This window comes from Bombina bombina, chromosome 2 (assembly GCF_027579735.1).
Source record: "Bombina bombina isolate aBomBom1 chromosome 2, aBomBom1.pri, whole genome shotgun sequence".
NCBI lineage: Eukaryota > Metazoa > Chordata > Amphibia > Anura > Bombinatoridae > Bombina > Bombina bombina.
In genome coordinates this window covers 137,177,179-137,197,051 of record NC_069500.1, presented here as the reverse complement: position 1 = coordinate 137,197,051, position 19,873 = coordinate 137,177,179, and the positions used below count along the sequence as shown (strand labels likewise).

The 19,873-nt window shown below is 37.3% G+C and overlaps 1 protein-coding gene across 3 annotated transcripts; it reads left to right on the top strand.

Annotated features, from left to right (window-relative positions):
• Positions 1-1,162: 1,162 nt before the first annotated feature.
• On the top strand, positions 1,163-19,670 carry LOC128648541 (molybdopterin synthase sulfur carrier subunit). Of its 3 annotated transcripts, none has more exons than XM_053701269.1 (3): positions 1,207-1,297; positions 18,930-19,051; positions 19,535-19,670. In XM_053701269.1, the coding sequence occupies exons 1-3, from the start codon at positions 1,286-1,288 to the stop codon at positions 19,659-19,661; spliced, it is 261 nt and encodes an 86-aa protein (XP_053557244.1). In that variant the 5' UTR covers positions 1,207-1,285; the 3' UTR covers positions 19,662-19,670. The 3 variants fall into 3 exon arrangements, with proteins under 3 accessions (XP_053557242.1, XP_053557244.1, XP_053557243.1); XM_053701268.1 differs by lacking the exon at positions 1,207-1,297 and adding an exon at positions 13,148-13,301; XM_053701267.1 differs by lacking the exons at positions 18,930-19,051; positions 19,535-19,670 and adding an exon at positions 1,589-2,385 and having other exon boundaries at positions 1,163-1,297.
• Positions 19,671-19,873: the final 203 nt, after the last annotated feature.

Here is a 19,873-nt window from a genome sequence, read left to right as displayed (position 1 = left end):
AACGCACTCTAAAATATATTCTCCTATGCTAACTTGCTTTCAACAGAGTATAACAATTGTGCCCTCCAGTGGACAAAATATAGTTTTAACAAACGGGTTTTTATTACTGCAATATTGCTACAAGCTTGCTGATTTGTGTTTCATAGAACCAGGGAAATTACATATTAAACGATACTGTAAATAAAACAATATGTTTTGTATATAAATATAATAAAAAAAACTGATTATTAAGTACCAAATAGTTGACAAACCTAAATGTTACATTATATATTATTTCCAGACCTAGGATTTATATGAAGAAAGAAAAACAAAACATAAATATGCCCAAACCAAAATACGCAAATATGCTCAGCATTATAGACACAGTTTAATCAGTAGGTTTTTTTAATCATCTATTTATACATTATATATTATTTCCAGACGTAGGATTTATATGGAGAGAAAAAACATATGCCCTTCTTAGATTCTTGCACCTGGGCCTTGTGGTTTCTAGTTACGCCTCTAGTTTCAGTTATTTTATAGGCATCTTTTTTATGGATAACATTTTGACATTTATACAGATAGCTATATATTGTTATTTTCTCCAGAGCTCACATTCTGGAGCAGTGGTAAATACTGGATATACTTGTGCTTTTGCTGCTTTCCAGAAGAGGGAAGCAGACATTTTAAAAAGGTAGGTTCTTCTAAAGTAAAAACCAATTAACCTTTATAAACATGTAAAGATTTCCTACCTATGGGCTTGATTTTTGTCCTTTTACAAAAAATGTTTGCCTTTACATTTTCTAGCATGGAAATACTAAACAAGGTTTTAAGAAAACACAGGACGTAATGTAAAAAAAAATCATAAGATATCTGATAAAGTTCTAGTAAGCAGGAAACATTAGGTGAATGATTCCTTGTACTTTCCTCCCATAAACTGATTCTTCATTTTTTTTAAATGTATTTTTATTTTATTAAATTATTTAATCTTGTTAAAAAAATACTTTTAGCTTTACATTTGTATTCCTTTATTATAATAGTCAAGTATATCAGTGTATTTTAAGCATAGGAATAGTTAAGTGGGTGGATAGTACCAATAACCAATCAGAGGTAAGATAACAAACAACATCAGGAAATGATTTCGGTAGCCAGTTAGCAAGCAGCTGACACATGCAAACATTTACACACAGATAGTTTGTCCTGCATGTGACTGATGCGAGACCATCTACAGTATATGCAGGTGTCAGAGAATGTCACTTGATTGTTACTGTGCTAATATTGTGATTTAAACAGATCATTTGCCTTCATGACTTGTGAGGTAAGAATATATATTATTGTAATGATGTATCTAAATACATAGCAGGTTATGAGGTAGTAATTCTAACTCTATACACAGGACAGATCACATGACCTGTTCATTATCATAATTACCCTGTGTGTGTGTATTTTCTGAAAGCGAACAATCACTCCTAATGTCTATTTATAAAAGATGGGATGTTTGGGTGACAGATATTTTTTATTGTCTTATTTGATTGTATTTACTAATAATTATGCTTTGAAAGTTCCAATAACAAAATAATTTTAAAATGTCTGGTGTGATTAAATACAGAGTTCTATGAAATCATAAGATATATGACATCATGATAGCAGCAGCAGCACAAATGTCTCCACCACTAGCAGCAGCAGCAGCAGCAGCAGAAATGCCTCCTCCATCAGCAGCAGCACAAATGCCTCCTCCACCAGCAGCAGCAGCATCAGCATCAGCAGAAATGCCTCCTCCCCTACCAGCAGCAGCATCAGCAGAAATGACTCCTCCATCAGCAGCAGCAGCAGCAGCAGCACAAATGCCTCCTCCCCTACCAGCAGCGGCATCAGCAGAAATGACTCCTCCAGCAGCAGCACAAATGCCTCCTCCAACACCAGTAGCGCATCAACCAGCATCACCTGTTCTCCGACCTCCTGGTCCTCCACCAACTTCCAGCCCTGTTGCTCAACATTCTATGTATGCATCAGAGTCTCCCCTAGATTCCGAATACATTAGGATCCAGAGGAGGCTCCTCAGAAGCACAGAGAGATTCCACAGACGAAGCTTAGAGCTGCAGAGAGACATGGCATCATCGTTAAGAGCAACTGCGGCCCATCAGTCACAGATGGTGAGATGGCTAGTTGATATGCAGCTGCTGGTGGATAACAGATTCAGAGAACAAAATCAGCTTTTGGGTGTCTTGGTGGAACACTTTACACACCAGCAAGATGCATCATCAAGCGTATCATCTGCCAACAGCACAAGAGCCGAAACACCGGCATCTGCAGTAACAAGGAGGACCAGTTTTTCCACCACAGGCACCTCAGTTCCCTCATCCAAAAAGCCCCGTAAAAAATAAACAAATTTCTATTTCACCATAACCATTATCCTTTGTTATGTACCATGTGAATGTCATAAAAATCCATGTGATAGGTGTTAGAGTTCACTAATATTGAATAAACATGATAATATGACCTGTGCTGAAGTAGCACTAAACCACAGGTAATATTATCATTTGTATGCAATATTATTGTACTCTTACAACACATATATTTGTATCAAGGGCATGGATTGTAATATTAACTTAGACAATATTAATATATGTATCACAAACAAAATTAGTTTACACAGGTTTACACATATTATAGGTTTATTTACAAGATCAGTGAACATGGGGCTGTTTGGAATCTGGTCAGGACAACATGATATTTTCAGTGTCACCAAAACATGAATAACACAAATAGCCATATGCAGGAAATAGGGGGATTAACAGAAGGGGGTGGGATGTTGTTGATTCACTTACATGAAATGGGAATCCTCAATAGGGAATCCTGCAATACATGAAATATACACATAAAATGGTAGGTGAGGTACAGTCATACATCATAATACATGTCACCTATATGGCTACGTTGGCTTAGGAACATATCACTTACATGTGAAGTATTCTTGGATAACAAAGTTCCGTATTTGGTCACCCCTCAGTGTCCCCCTGAGATGTGGCACAGCGATGGGGGCCAAGTTTGCCCCCTTGTACGCCAACCTATTTATGGGTTGGTGGGAGCTGTCCCATATCTATGGAGATAGAAATCCTTACAGACACTATGGGGCCCATTTATCAAGCTCCAGATGGAGCTTGAGGGCCTGTGTTTCTGTTGAGCCTGCAGACTCAGAAACAGCAGTTATAAAGCAGCAGTCTGAAGACTGCTGCTCCATAAACTGTCCGACTCCTCTGAGCAGGCGGACAGACATCGCTGCAATTCAACTTGATCAAGTACGATCGGGTTGATTGACACCCCCCTGCTGGCGGCCAATCTGCAGAGGGCGGCGTTGCACCAGCAGCTTACAAGAGCTGCTGGTGCAATATTGAATGCTGAGCGTATTGTTCTCCGCATTCAGCGAGGTCTGGCGGACATGATCCGCACTGTCGGATCAGGTCCGACAGACCTTTGATAACTATCCCCCTATGTAGCGTTTTATAAACGCTACATAGATTATCTGTTGCTCATCTGGAATGGCAATACGGAACAATTGGTGGATTTTGTAAAACTATTGAACCTTAATCATTTGGGCCTCACTTTCACTTATGAAAGAAATGAGGAAAGAATTAACTATTTGGATATCACCCTTTAAGGCAAACCAAGTAAAAAGGTAATCACAGATTAGAAGAAACCAATTACAGGCAACACGTTGCTTCACGCAACCAGTAGTCACCCTAAATTGTTTTTGAAGCATTAGCCAAGGGTCAATTTACCAGGTTAAAAAGAAACTGTAATGATAATGTGACATATGAACAAAAAGCAGATAACTTGGTTAAACAGCTATAGGATAGGGTTTATCCAAATTAATTGATCAATAGGGCTAGGAGCTCAGTGGCTAAACTAGACAGACAAGATCTTCTCGTGGAGAAGACCAGGAAGGTTAATACCTTTGAGGGTGTCAAATTCGTAACACAATACAGTGCCCAATATAAACAAATTTGCAACATCATTAGGACACACTTCCCCCTCCTATCAGTGGATGATGGTCTGGTAGAGACAGTGAGAAAGGGCTGGACATATGCATATAGAAAGGATTTTACACATGGTAATAGTATTGCACCTACACAGTTAAAAAGGTAAAAGAAACAAGGCGGAATGAGGTTAGCACAACATGGGGTGTTTAAATGTAGTAATAGCACATGCAAGGCATGTGAACATATGGCCACTGGGGATGGTTTTACCTGTGAAAATACAGGAGAACATTTTACGCATGATACCAGACTCACATGCAGGGCCAAAGTCACTGTGTTCCTTTTAACCTGCACACAATTTAGGGTTCAATATGTTGGACTCACTACAAGTGAGACCAGGGTACGAATACGGGAACATCTTAATAACATCAAGGAAGGAACCCTTAGTACCCCCCTGATACAACATTTCAAACTAAAACACCAGAAATCCCCAGGATTTTTTAATTGGACTATTATCCAACAAGTAGGATGGAGTGATAGAAGGGGGGGATAGGGAAGCTCTTTTATCCAAAAGTGAAACTTATTGGATATTTAAATTAGATACTAGGTTCCCCAGGGGGTTAAATTCCCCAGGGCGGTAAGGATTCTTAGAAATGAAGAACCAAACAGGAGAGTGTTAGAATCCTAATGAAAGATACAATGTAGCACTCTACAGTTATTTAGAATGTTTATCTGACACTTTTACGCTTAGAATAGGCACACGTTGTATTCTTTATCGTGGTACATGTCTTTCATGGCAACCCAAAAAGAAAGCAAATAAGCAGTAATGAGAGTATGAATAAATGAATTCATACTCTCGTTACTGCTTATTTGCTTTCTTTTTGTGTTGCTGTTCTATGCCCTCATAAGCAGTAACGCTTCCTCAAGTGGCAGCCGTGGAGTCGGCTTTAACGGGAGACTCTTTTCAGCTAAGACGCTTACTAACCTGCATTGGCTGAGACGGACAAGCCCCCAGATGCACCCCTCACTTCCAGCGTCCTGATTGGCTCACAGGGTACAAGTGGTCATTTCCGGTTTATCGGCTTCAGTGTGGAGTGAAGCAAGGAGCTGCACATTGGTGTAGCATTGTCCTACCGGGACCTACTGTGACGAAGCCTGGTCTTCGCAGGGACGACTGGAGAGGTGACTGGAATAGCACAAGAGTGCAGCGATTTCCCACCGGCGGTATCTGTGACGGAGCCTGGTCTTCGTGGGGACAGATCGGTGAGTGCATTATCATAAGGCTACTACCTGGCAAAGTCTGCAGCTAGCAAGTACTTTCTCTTTATCAGCTGCCAGAAGGGATTGACCTTTCCTATGTTTTATGATATTATTGGCATTGTTTATGCGGAGCAGCTAGATTTTTGGAAGCTTACTTTTGTGTTCTTTATTAACGGGTTTTCCTCCCTTTTTTGAACATACTACTTTATCCTGGAACTATCTCCCAAACACCGAACGGTGTAATTAAATCCACATTAACCCCTTCCTCACCTAGCATATCTTTGGTTTTAATTTTCTTTAACATGTCTTTCATGTTCATGTGGAATACATTTATTGTTTGACAATAAGTTAACTGGACAGAGCCCGGTAGACTTGTAAGTTTCAATAACATGTCCCATTCTACCCTATACTTATGTTTTAAGAGAGATTATGGAATCTGTTATTTACCCATGTATTTATTAAGCATATATGCTAACTCAAGCCTCCTATTCTCCTTCCCCTCTCTCCTAATTGAGGGTTTTGTTTTTAAACCAATCACATTGGTAGATTAACTATAAAAGGAGTGTGCTTATGGATACAAACACAGCTAAGATTACGGCTCACGCCAAAACACATCTGCTGGTCTCAGAAGCTTAGGGGACGCACATGCTACAATCCTTGTTGTTGTTTTATCTGTGTGTTTTTATTGATATTTTTTAAATGGAATAAAGTTTACATTTTTTATATAAACAACCCAGTGCTCCTCTACAGCATGGATGGAGATTTGGTAATCTCATTGCTTTAGTGCATGTCTGGGAAACAGGTGCCGGGTGTCGAATGACGTCATCAGGGGCGGCCGCAAACCACACGATCTAGGAGACGCTGCTTGATTGGAAGGAGTGTAAATGGCAGAGAAAATGATTCTTACCTGAACCGGCTCCCGCAGCTAGCACAATGGATTGTGAAACATGACATGACGGAGGGGCATCTACCTATTAGGGTAAGAGCGCTGACACGTACTAGCCAGTCTGGGAGAACCTAGTGAGTGTTTTGGCCCTGTGGACCGGGCGTGCTTAGGTATTTATTGGAGGGTTTAGCTGTACTGGCTACTCACACCCACCCATCTATAATCCATTGAAGTCTAAATACATTGGTTCACATTATATACAGTGTGGGATTCTATGGAACCCTTGAGACTTTATCGCTCTATGTGAATAAGGGACATTGGCAATTAGCACCTGAGACTAGCAATGCATTTATTATGGTTACATAAATTAGTGTTATCTCCAGTTGATATTGTCACCCACATAACTTGGAACTGTAACTTTGTTTTCCCCCTGTCCACACCCTCATGTAGAGGCACCACATCATGTTGCTGTGGCTGCATGTCCCCCAATAGACATGTGTTCGCAGCAATGTTGTGTAGAATACATCATGCATTAACGATGGAAGACACTTTTGTGGGGTTATATTGTAAAGCTCCACCTGTCATATGCAGACATCTGAATCTGGTTTTGAGTAGGATGAAACTCCTTTCAATTACATTGCGTGTCTGAATGTGGGCATCCTGGTACCTAAACTGTGCTTCTGTGGGCCAATGGAGTTAGCACTGCAGCAATGGTCTGAAGCCATACCCAGCGTCACCTGTTATGTGACATAGATATTATGATTAATACAGGTTCCTTATGTGAGACTCTACTAGGTCTTGATAGAAGACATGTATAACTTATATGGTTCTTCACTAAAGTGAAAATTTTAAGATAAAAGAAAAGGAAATAAAGTAAATAGGTTCACAAAGAAAATTCAGTTTCCATTTCTGATGTTTTGGCCTTATATTTTAAATTTATTTTTAATTCCCTTTAAATCTCAGTTTAGTGAATAACCCAGACAAACTTAATGTAGTGCATACTCACCTAGAAGCCAACCTCCCATCCTCAAATTGCTGGAACTATGAGATCTGTCTCAGAATGTAGTAATCATGTCCACTTCCTGGAAAGCCTGCATACACGTGGGTGTATTTCAGATTTGCATCGCAGACCATCTGGCAATTCAAGGAGTGGTAACTTTTCTTGTTAATATAGAGGAATGTCTCCTCATGTGGTGCCACAATACACACATGTGTGCAGTCAATTGCCACCATGACATTGGGTATGCCCCCAGGTGATAGAAGCCTTGTTTTAGACTGTTCCACTCCTGGAGGGTACGGGGGAAATGTATGTAGCGCTGTGTCTGTTTGTCCAGAGCACTCAAATCCTCTCCCAGGACACTGGAGAAGGTGAATTGTGCTATCCCAGACACATAGCCCTCTATTGACTGGAATGAGACAGATGCCAGGAAGTATACAACACACAACAGCTTCTGCATATCAGTCAGAGCTTGGTTCCTATACACTTGTGGGTCAATTTCATCCTTCAAGACCTCATACAGGGCAATAAGGCTTGCAGATGTCAAGCGATACCTGTCCCTGGCCTCCTCCTTGGTCATTCCAAACAGGGTGACATTAACCCTGTGAATCCTGGGTGCCCATGCACTCCCCCTCTGCTGATGCTGATGCTGCAGGCCCCTTGTTGCATGCCGTGACCAGCAGGGGCAGCCCCTGGGGCTGGTGGTTCATCTGGCATCTGTTGTGCCTCACGACGGTGCCCTTCAAAACGCTCGCTCTGACGTCTCAAAAACTGCAAGGGAAACATGGTGGGTAACCAGGGTATGCATTGTCTGTCAAGTGTTTTAAGGCTGCAGGTGAAAGGTTGTGCTGTTTGTTATTGGTTTGACACACTTGCAGAGAGGGAGGATACTGTTTTGAATAATTAAGTGGCCAGGCAAGGTTTAACTTTTTGAGATGTGCGGTTTAAATGTATGTAATTGCGCATGCGTTAGATGTTTGTTAAGCCTTCCAGGGAGTTACGCTGCTTTTTTACTGTGCGCAAGGGTTGCTCCGCCTGCCTATGTGTGGTGAGCTGAAAATTGAGTAAAATATATCCATTCTGCGCGTGTAAGTCCATGTGCTGCCTATGTGATACTGTCTGGCGACGCCAGTTCTATGTTAGTTTATGGGAGTAAAACATTTGTCTGCTGCACTGGGTTTGTGATTACTCAATTAGAGTAAAATTTGTTGATGATGGTTTTTGCGCACATCGTCAAATATGTGATCGAGGCCCAGGGGAACAAAAGCTTGTGTATGTTTATTTTTAGCTCATTTTCTTTTTATTACTATCTCTAACACAGTGTGCCCCATATGCTGCCATTTTAAGACATAGGTTTTAAACTTGACACTACACATACGCTGGCCGCATGCACTATTGCAACAATGATTGCTTTGTGAAAAGCCTCCCTGTTGTTGCACAACTAATTGCGTGAGAGCAGAGGCTATCAATCACCTCAATCAATTGTGAAGAAGCAGGGTGACATAAGCGTTAGCTGCTTTGTACATGGAGCCCATCGTGATAAAGACAGCATGTCTACGAACATATTAAGGCACTTGAAATTATGGATGTTGTTATATTGTGATGTGTACCCGTTACATTTTTTTTACATTCCAGTAACAGGTCAAATAAATATTAAAACATATGCAGCCAGATTACGAGTTTTGAGTTATGAATGGCTCCGTAATAGCTTGCAGGTTATTTCCACCGCTCAGATTTAATAGTGCTGCTATTACAGGTTTGCAAAAAACTGCGTTTGTGGGCAATATGGCAGCGTTGAGCTACATACCGCACACAAATACCAGCGCTGCTTTGAGCTGCTTTGACATGCTTGTGCACGATTTCTCTATAGACATCAATGGGGAGAGCCATCTTAAAAAAAGCCTAACACCTGCAATGACGGAGCGTAAAGCTCTGTAACGCAGCCCCTTTGATGTCTATGGGGAAAGAAAATGTATGTTTAAACACCCTAAAATAAACCTGAGTCTAAACACCCCTAATCTGCCGCCCCGACGTCATCGACACCTAGATTACATTTATTAACCCCTAATCTGTCGCCCCCAATGTCTCCGCCACCTACATAAATTTATTAACCCCTAATCTGCCGCCCCCAACGTCGCCGCCGCCACTCTATTAAAGTTATTAAACCCTAAACCTCTGGCTTCCCACATCACTAACACTAAATATATTAACCCCTAAACCTAACCCTAAGTCTAACCCTAATCCTAACGTAACCCTAACCCTAACACCCCTAACTTTAACATAATTAAAATCATTCTAAATAAAACCTACTATTAATAACTAAATAATTCCTATTTAAAACTAAATATTTACTTGTAAAATAAACCCTAAGCTAGCTACAATATAACTAATAGTTATATTGTATCTATCTTAGGTTTTATTTTTATTTCATAGCTAAGTTTGTATTTATTTTAACTAGGTAGACTAGTTAATAAATAGTTATTAACTACTTACTAGCTACCTAGTTAAAATAAAAAAAATTACCTGTAAAATAAAACCTAACCTGAGTTACACTAACACCTAACATTACAATAAAATTAAATAAATTAAATTTAAAAAATACATTTATCTAAATTACAAAAAATAATCAACACTAAATTACACAAAATAAAAAAAGAAATTATCAAAAATAAAAACGAATTACTCCTTATCTAATAGCCCTATCAAAATAAAAAAGCCCCCCAAAATAACAAAACCCCTAGCCTACACTAAACTGCCAATAGCCCTTAAAAGGGCCTTTTGCGGGGCATTGCCCCAAAGAAATCAGCTCTATACCTGTTAAAAAATAATAATACAAACAACCCCCCAACAGTAAAACCCACCACCCACACAACCAACCCCCCAAATAAAATCGTATCTAAATAAACCTAAGCTCCCCATTGCCCTGAAAAGGGCATTTGGATGGGCATTGTCCTTAAAAGGGCATTTGGCTCTTTTACGTTGCCCAAAGCCCTAAGCTAAAAAAAAAATAAAACCCACCCAATAAACCCTTAAAAAAACCTAACACTAACCCCCGAAGATCCACTTACAGTTTTAAAAGACCGGACATCCATCTTCATCCAAGCGGCAAGAAGTCCTCAACGAAGCCGGGAGAAGTCTTCATCCAAGCGACAAGAAGTCCTCAACGAAGCCGGGAGAAGTCTTCATCCAAGCGGCAAGAAATCGTCCTCCAGGCGGGCAGAAGTCTTCATCCAGACGGCATCTTCTATCTTCATCCTTCCGACGCAGAGCAGCTCCATCTTCAAGACATCCGGCGCAGAGCATCCTCTTTATACGGTTCCAGCCGTACACTGAAGGTTCCCTTTAAGGGATGTTATCCAAGATGGCGTCCCTTGAATTCCGATTGGCTGATAGAATTCTATCAGCCAAACGGAATTAAAGGGTACAAAATCCTATTGGCTGATGCAATCAGCCAATAGGATTGAGCTTCAATCCTATTGGCTGATCCAATCAGCCAATAGGCTTGAGCTTGCATTCTATTGGCTGATTGGAACAGCCAATAGAATGCAAGCTCAATCCCATTGGCTGATTGGGTAATTTGTCTTTATTTTAGCTAGGTAGCTAGTAAATAGTTAATAACTATTTACTAACTAGTCTACCTAGTTAAAATAAATACAAACTTAGCTACAATGTAACTATTAGTTATATTGTAGCTAGCTTAGGTTTTATTTTATAGTTAAGTATTTAGTAGGTTTTATTTAGATTTTTTATAATTATATTTAAGTTAGGGGGTGTTAGGTTTAGGGGTTAATAGTTTTATTATAGCGGCGGAGTGGGCGGACGGCAGATTAGGGGTTAATTATATTTAAATAGGGTTTTTTATACGGGAAGGCGGCGGTTTAGGGGTTAATAATTTTATTCTAGTGGCGACAATGTCAGGGAGTGGCAGAATAGGGGTTAATATATTTTTTTAAGTGGCGACGATGTCCGGAGCGGCAGATTAGGGGTTAATAATTTTATTGTAGTGTTTGCGATGCGGGAGGACCTCAGTTTAGGGGTTAATAGGTAGTTTATGGGTGTTAGTGTACTTTGTGACAGTTTAGTTATGAGTTTTATGATACAGCTTTGTAACATATAACTCGTAACTACTGACTTTAGATGGTGGTACAAATCTTGACGGTATAGGCTGTGCCGCTCACTTTTTGGCCTCCCAGGCAAAACTCGTAATGGAAGTCCCATTGAAAAATGAAGTGCGGTACTGAAGTTGTGTGCGGTACACCGATACCTGCAAAACTCGTAATAGCAGCGGTAGGGAAAAGCAGCGTTATGAAGCTTTTTCACTCATAACGCAAAACTTGTAATCTAGCTGTATGTATTTAAAGCAAAGGTTAGCCTTAAGTCAATTTGTACATGTATTTTGAAAAATTATATTTGTTGTTTAAATATTGAAAAAATAAGGGTAATGTTTATGTTCATAAAACAGTGCATGCTGCCATATTGTAACATAGGTTACCTTTTCTGCTGAGGCCAATTAGAAATGGTTATAAATTACTTACTAGAATGTACAACCAATGACTGTGTGGAATATAGCTGTGCCTGCCCTTCCACGATTAACATGAATTGAAAAGCCCACAATATTTATAATTAAATTATAGAAAAGGAGAACAAAATAATAAACAATGAAATTAAATTGCAATGTTGTTTTACTACATGTAATTAAACAATTGATATTAATATCTTGATGTATTTAATGTCCCTTTAAGGCCTAGAATACAAGTGGTGTGCAAAAATATTAGAGCTATTGTGTGTTAACACAGTTCAAGAGCAACACATAACTAACAAAAGCATATCAGGTAGTGTAGGTGCGCTAAATGCCTCACAAGACTTCTAAGGGTGTGCTCAGTTAAATGTATTGTTTATACTGATATTGTGTGAGCGCTAAGATGAAGGTGCGCAAGTAATGAAGTTCTTTATGTAGTTCTGTGCTGAACTTTAATAATAATGGTTCACTTTAGTTCTCAAAAAGTGTCAGATTTTACAGCGCTATTTAGGATTGTGTAATAACTGTGCTCCACTTGTAATCTTTCCCTATGTTTAAATTATTATGATGGGAAAAATAAGAATAGTGTTTAATTTCTAGTTTTAATAAAGGGTTTGCTTCTGTATTAAACAATTAAAAACAATAAATCAAGTTATGAAAATTAAACATGTATAACGGAATTAAACGATTTGTTTATCTTTAAAAGTGTTGATTCAATTATAATTTAAAATGTGTTATTACATAAACCAATACAATTATATAATAAAACTATTATTTATTTAAAGTATATCATGTACTGTATATGTTCTGTAACCCTAATTTAAAAAAATTTAAAATAGACTTCATAAAATGTATCTGCTTTCTTTAAATACAATTACTATATTTTCTGAATATCAGATAATATAAAAGTGCAATATATATATATTTTAAAAGTACAGTAAATCCATATATATTTTTTTTAACCTAACTAAAGGCACTTAAATGCAGTAGTTTCAAAATAACTGTTGGTTAGCTTTTCATGGTATTAAAAGTAGGAATTAATGCAGTTTTTGAAACATATAAATATTAACATACATATTAAGTAAAAATATTTTGATTTCAAATAGTCCTTGGTTATCTTGTTCACAATATTATTGAGCAATAAGTTAAAATATGTTTAAAAAAATCATTGGTAATACTAAAATATAAATAATATGTTAATAATACTACATTTACTAATATTTTTTAAAGTTGGCAAACTTGGCTTTATGAATCATGAAATAAATAAGTTAATTATTTTTTAACTGCTTCTTCATTTTTTTAAATTTATTTATTATTATTTTTTGCTTATTTTTAAAAAAAATATTTAATCATGTTAAAAAAAACATGTCCATTTTCACTTTTTTATTTTTTTTTATTATAATAGTCAAGTATATCAGTGTATTTTAAGCATAGGAATAGTTAAGTGGGTGGATAGTACCAATAACCAATCAGAGGTAAGATAACAAACAACATCAGGAAATGATTTCGGTAGCCAGTTAGCAAGCAGCTGACACATGCAAACATTTACACACAGATAGTTCGTCCTGCATGTGACTGATGTGAGACCATCTACAGTATATGCAGATGTTAGAGAATGTCACTTGATTGTTACTGTGCTAATATTGTGATTTAAACAGATCATTTGCCTTCATGACTTGTGAGGTAAGAATATGTATTATTGTAATGATGTATCTAAATGCATAGCAGGTTATGAGGTAGTAATTCTAACTCTATACACAGGACAGATAACATGACCTGTTCATTATCACCCTGTGTGTATTTTCTTGAAAGCGAACTCCTCTTTTAATTAATCACTCCTAATGTATATTTATAAAATTTGGGATGACAGATATTTTTTCTTGTCATATTTTATTTACTAATATTTGTGCTTTGAAAGCTCCAATAACAAAATAAGTTTAAAATGTCTGATGTGATAAAATACAGAGTTTTATGAAATCATAAGATATATGACATCATGATAGTACACATTTCCAGGTTGGAAAATTGTGCTTAGCCAATCAAAATCTTTACAGCAGTATTCAGTTAATTGCTGGCAGTTGTATTATGAAAGCCATACTTATGTGAAAGTATTAAAGTACTCAGGTATTTATTAACAGAATAAAAAACGGCATTAGCCTGCAGATCTAATTATTCATGATAAAACATTTTTAAACCAACACTTTTATTGACAGAACATATAATACATAGCTGCAATTTATTTGTATTACATTAGAGCATTTTCGTATTGCAGTATTACTTGGTTTAACACTGTAAGATGAGCAAAGCAATGTATTACTAGAGCAAAATGTTAAAACATAATAATTGTATTCTTCAAGTAAGTCGCGGGAAAAAAAAAACCATCAATAAATTTCAATAATATTGTTGTCAACTTAAAATGACTGTGCTTAATTTTTAATATATACTGTGTAGATTTATATATTGCAGTGGACGACTTAGAAATTTTACATTGAGTGAACTACTAGCTATTTCCTCTGGGCTAGTATCTTTTAACCCCTGACTAGTAAACCATAGTGATATTTTTGCACCCCTGTGTGTGTGTGTATATATATATTACAAAACTCGCCATTAACCCCTTAACGATGCATGTCGTACAGGGTACGTCGCACACAACCTGGTCTTAAAAGACCAGCGACGTATCCTGTACGACATTAGGGGTTTAAAGCGGCTGGAAGCGATCCTGCTCGCTTCCAGCTGCTTTCCGGTTATTGCAGTGATGCCTCGATAGCGAGGCATCCTGCAATAACACCCCTTAGCCATCCGATGCAGAGAGAGCCACTCTGTGGCCGACTCTGCACTGGACATCGATGGCCGGTATCGTTGGTGGGTGGGAGCCTGTGTGGGAGGCGGGTGGCGGCCATCGATGATGATCAGTGATGTGGAGAGGGGCGGGGATGGCCGGGGGTGCGAACAGACGCTTGCGCTCGTGCACGGGAGGGCGGGGGCGGGCACATGCATGGGGAGGGAGCGAGGGGGAACCGCTACACTACAGAAAAAATTGGAGTACAAATTTAAAAAAAAAGGATAAAAAATAAAAAAATAAAAAAGATCAGGCAGGTGGTGGGAAGCTACACTACAGAAAACAAAAACAAAAAAAACTTTTTTTTTGCAAACTGGGTACTGGCACACAACTGCCAGTACCCAAGATGGCCCCCAATAAGGCAGATGGGGAGGGTTAGAGAGCTGTTTTGGGGGGGATCAGGGAGGTTGGGGGCTAAGGGGGGATGCTACACCACAGCATATGTAAATATGCTAAAAAAATATAAATTAAAACCTTTTATTTTAGTACTGGCAGACTTTCTGCCAGTACTTAAGATGGCGGGGACAATTGTGGGGGAGGGAAGGGAGCTGTTTGGGAGGAATCAGGGGGTCTGTTGTGTCAGATGGGAGGCTGATCTCTACACTAAAGCTAAAATTAACCCTGCAAGTTTCCTACAAACTACCTAATTAACCCCTTCACTGCTAGCCATAATACACGTGTGATGTGCAGCAGCATTTAGCGGCCTTCTAATTACCAGAAAACAACGCCAAGGTCATATATGTCTGCTATTTCTGAACAAAGGGGATCCCAGAGAAGCATTTACAACCATTTGTGCCATAATTGCACAAGCTGTTTGTAAATAATTTCAGTGAGAAACCTAAAATTGTGAAAAATGTAATGTTTTTTTTTTAATTTGATCGCACTTGGCGGTGAAATGGTGGCATTAAATATACCAAGATGGGCCTAGATCAATACTTGGGGTTGTCTACTACACTAAAGCTAAAATTACCCCCAAAATCTCCCTACTTGCTCCCTAATTAACCCTTTCACTGCTGGGCATAATACACCTATGGTGCACAGTGGCATTTAGCGGCATTTTAATTACCAAAAAGCAACGCCAAAGCCATATATGTCTGCTATTTCTGAACATAGGGGATCCCAGAGAAGAATTTACAACTATTTATGCCATAATTGCACAAGTTGTTGGTAAATGATTTCAGTGAGAAACCGAAAGTTTGTGAAAAAGTGAATGATTTTTTGTATTTGATCGCATTTGGCGGTGAAATGGTGGCATGAAATATACCAAAATTGGCCTAGATTAATACTTTGGGATGTCTACTAAATATATATATATATATATATATATATATATATATATATATATATATATATATATATATATGTCAATGGATATTCAGGGATTCCTGAAAGATATTAGTGTTCTAATGTAACTAGCGCTAATTTTGAAAATAAATGGTTTGGAAATAGCAAATTGCTACTTGTATTTATAGCCCTATAACTTGCAAAAAAAGCAAAGAACATGTAAACATTGGGTATTTCTAAACTCAGGACAAAATTTAGAAACTATTTAGCATAGGTGTTTTTTGGTGGTTGTAGATGTGTAACAGATTTTGGGGGTCAAAGTTAGAAAAAGTGTGTTTTTTTTCCATTTTTCCTCATATTTTATAACTTTTTTTATAGTAAATTATAACATATGATAAAAATAATGGTATCTTTAGAAAGTCCATTTAATGGCGAGAAAAACAGTATATAATATGTGTGGGTACAGTAAATGAGTAAGAGGAAAATTACAGCTAAACACAAACACCACAAAAATGTAAAAATAGCCTTGGTCCCAAACGGACAGAAAATGGAAAAGTGCTGTTGTCATTAAGGGGTTAAAATTTATGGAGATTTTTGTAGATAATTTGATAAAAATTGTGATCAACTTCTATGAGCATGAGTTATCAAGCACAATCAAAATTCTCCTATGCATTAGCCTCAGCGCGCCTTTAGAGAAGCGCATCTGTGCACCCCAAATGTATAAAAAAAATAGTAGGTTTTATTGTGCTTTTTTATAGGAGAGCTCAGGCGATGTAATGATAAATTTCTCCTGTCAAATTAGTATATGCGCTTTATTTATCATCGAAAATAAGCTAATTCTCTTGTTAATGCATGTTCACTGAAATACCTACAAATTACTAAAATGTATATTTTTTTAAAGTGTAATATTTTTCAATAAAAAGGTAATCATAATCGTCTAAAAATCTATTTATTTTATAAACATTCTTTTTTTCACAAAACATAACATATTAAAAAAAAACATTCACACAATTATGCTCTTCCTGTTTTTTCATTTTAAACTCAGACTGCTTTTACTTAAAGGGACACTGCATGACATTTTAAGCAACTTTCTAATTTACTCCTATTATCAAATTTTCTTCATTCTCTTGGTATCTTTATTTGTAATGAAAGAATGTAAGTTTAGATGCCGGCCCATTTTTGGTGAACAACCTGGGTTGTCCTTGCTGATTGGTGGATAAATTCATCCACCAATAGAAAAAAGTGCTGTCCAGAGGACTGAAACCAAAAACAAAGCTTAGATGCCTTCTTTTTCAAATAATGATAGCAAGAGAACGAAGAAAAATTGATAATAGGAGTAAATTAGAAAGTTGCTTAAAATTGCATGCTCTTTCTGAATTACAAAAGAAAACATTTGGGTACAGTGTCCCTTTAACATTTTTCATGCAACAAATATTTATTTATATTTTATAGTCAAATTCAAACTTTAATTATTGAGACAGAGCATGTAATTTTAACTTTATTTCTATTATCAGATTTACTGTTCTCTTGGTATATTTTGTTGAAATGCATATGCACATATCAGTAGCAATGCACTACCAGGAACTAACTGGTGATTTGTCTCTTGTCATTGGCTCGTCTGATTTGTTCAGCTAGCTCGCAGTATAGGTTTAACAATTTTCCATCATTATATTGAAGCAATTGTGAAATAATGCCTTAACATATTAGAGCATTATTTTTTGCACTTTTATATCCCATTAATCCCTTGCGTAGATCTACGTCCAACCTTCATGCAGTCTCGGTTGTCAAGTGACACAGAGAGTTGCTGTTTATGGGCTGCAGGCATTAGTCGTCATATGGTAACAGCACAATCAGTACTCCATTACCATATGAAGGTAGATTGCCCAATCATTACAGACAGTGACACTGTCTGTGTCACTGACTATAATAATCATCTGTTGGTGCTGGTGGGAGGTGCGGGGTAAGTTACCCTATGCTACAGAAAATTATTTTCTAAGAGAGAAGGGGGAATGGGACGCTACACTACAGAAAGGGGGTGAATCAGAGGGGGGCCCTACATAACGATCGTAGGGAGGTGGGGGGACCCCTACACTACAGAAAAAACATAAAGAAATAAAATAAAATAAAAACAGGGTACTGGCAGACAGCTGCCAGTACGAAAAATGACTGCCACTAGTGGAGGAGTTTTAGAGAGCTGTTTGGGAGGGATCAAGGAGGTGGGGGCGTTGAGGAAGAATCCCTACACTTGAGAAAAATAAATAAAAAATTTAAAAAAGCTCTAAAGTCGATACTGGCAGACTGTCTGCCAGTACCTAAGATGGTGGGGAGGGGAGAGAACTGTTTGGGAGGTATTAGGGAAGCGTTAGGTGTCAGGTGGGAGAGTAATCCCTACATTACAATACTATTACCCTTATCACTTAACTAGTTAACCCCTTCACTGCTGGAAATTTCAGAAGTGTGTTGCGCATCTGCAATTAGCGGCTTTCTAATTACCAAAAAGCAGTGGCAAAGCCATGTATGTCTGCTATTTCTGAATAAAGAGGATCCCAGATAAGTTTTTACAACCATGTATGCTATGACTGCACAAGTGGTATGTAAATAATTTCAGTAAGAAACCCAAAGTTATATTTTTTTTTAATATGTCATCACATTTGGTGACATGAAATATACCAAAATGGGCCTTGTCTACTTTATGGAAATATAGAGTTTTGATAGGTAAATAAAAAAATCAAGGCTCCATTTCAGTTTAACTGGTACTTTGAGAAAGTTTTTCCCTAAAATTCCTGGTACTGATTATTTTTGTTGTTGTTGTACAATATCACTTTAAGACTCTGGGCCCAACTACAGTCTCCTTTACTTAAATTACCATTAAATGACCATGACTGGGTTTGGATAACTATACAGTTTAAACTTGATGTGGTAAGAAAAGTCAATAAAAACACAAAGGAAACAAACAAATTACATCATTACCTTAATGTTATAGAAGAAGCAATGGTAAGGTACGCATTTGTTTGGGGGGAGGTGCAAAATGTGTAGCCAAAAACCTTCGCATATTTCCCAGTAGCCACCAATCACTAGCTAGCATGATCTGTATTAATCACAAAAGTTTAACTTAAATTTTATGTCTCCATGTTTTTTAGTGCTTTCTTTTTCCTTAAAATGTATGTAATTGGTTTCTCTCTTTTAAGGTTGTTGTGCTATATTTTGCAAAGAGTTCTGAATTAGCAGGTGTTCGATCAGAAACAATAAAAATATCACAGCAAATAACATCTCAACATCTGTGGGACGAAATAGTAAATTTACACCCAAGGTAATTAGTATTTTAATATCACAAAATGTAAATTCCCTGTTCAACATCATAAATGTCTACAAGTCGATTAGAATGAAGTTCCTGTGCATCCACTAAGTTTGATACTCACTGTTGAAGCAGCATTTTTTAAAGAAAATGATCTGAACTCCAGATGAAAATAGGTTGCAAATTTCAGTTATTTATAATTAAATCAGGAAATCTGCTCTGAAATTCTAAATTAAAGTCATTTGGAAAACTATTTTTCATACACACATTATATTTAAGAAAAAGTGAACCATAAATTGCCCAAGTCTCATCTTTTTTGTGTGCAGGCCTACTATATATCATTTGTTGAAGTATATTTTGAACAAACAAAATTGTTGACATTTTTAAATAAATGTTATGTTTGAATTAACCAAAACATTCTCATGCTATGTTTTTGGTTTGAATCATTAATTGTATAAATATTCATTTGTGATTTCAACAAAGCTTATTTTCTTATAGACTCGGTGCAATACAAGGTCAAGTGGTTCTGGCTGTCCGTCAGGAATATGTTGCCCTAGGCAATGAGCTGATTACCCTGCACCCAGGTGATGAGGTGGCTGTTATCCCACCAATTAGTGGGGGCTAATTCTTTTTGGTAAGCATAAATACATCATGTATATACTAAAAAATATTTGTAGTAAAGAAATTTAGCTAATGTAATTTTCCTTTAAACGTGATTCTTAGTCCTGTAGGTTGGAAACTGATTAATATTTTTTTTTTTGCTGAAAAGTTATATTAAAATACTTATAAAATGTATATCTTGTGAGATTTCAATTTGTCATGATTTAACCCTTTTAC

What these genes read in the sequence shown, in the direction of transcription:
- LOC128648541 (XM_053701267.1), top strand. Translation starts at nt 1,620, where the DNA reads ATGATAGCAGCAGCAGCACAAATGTCTCCACCACTAGCAGCAGCAGCA.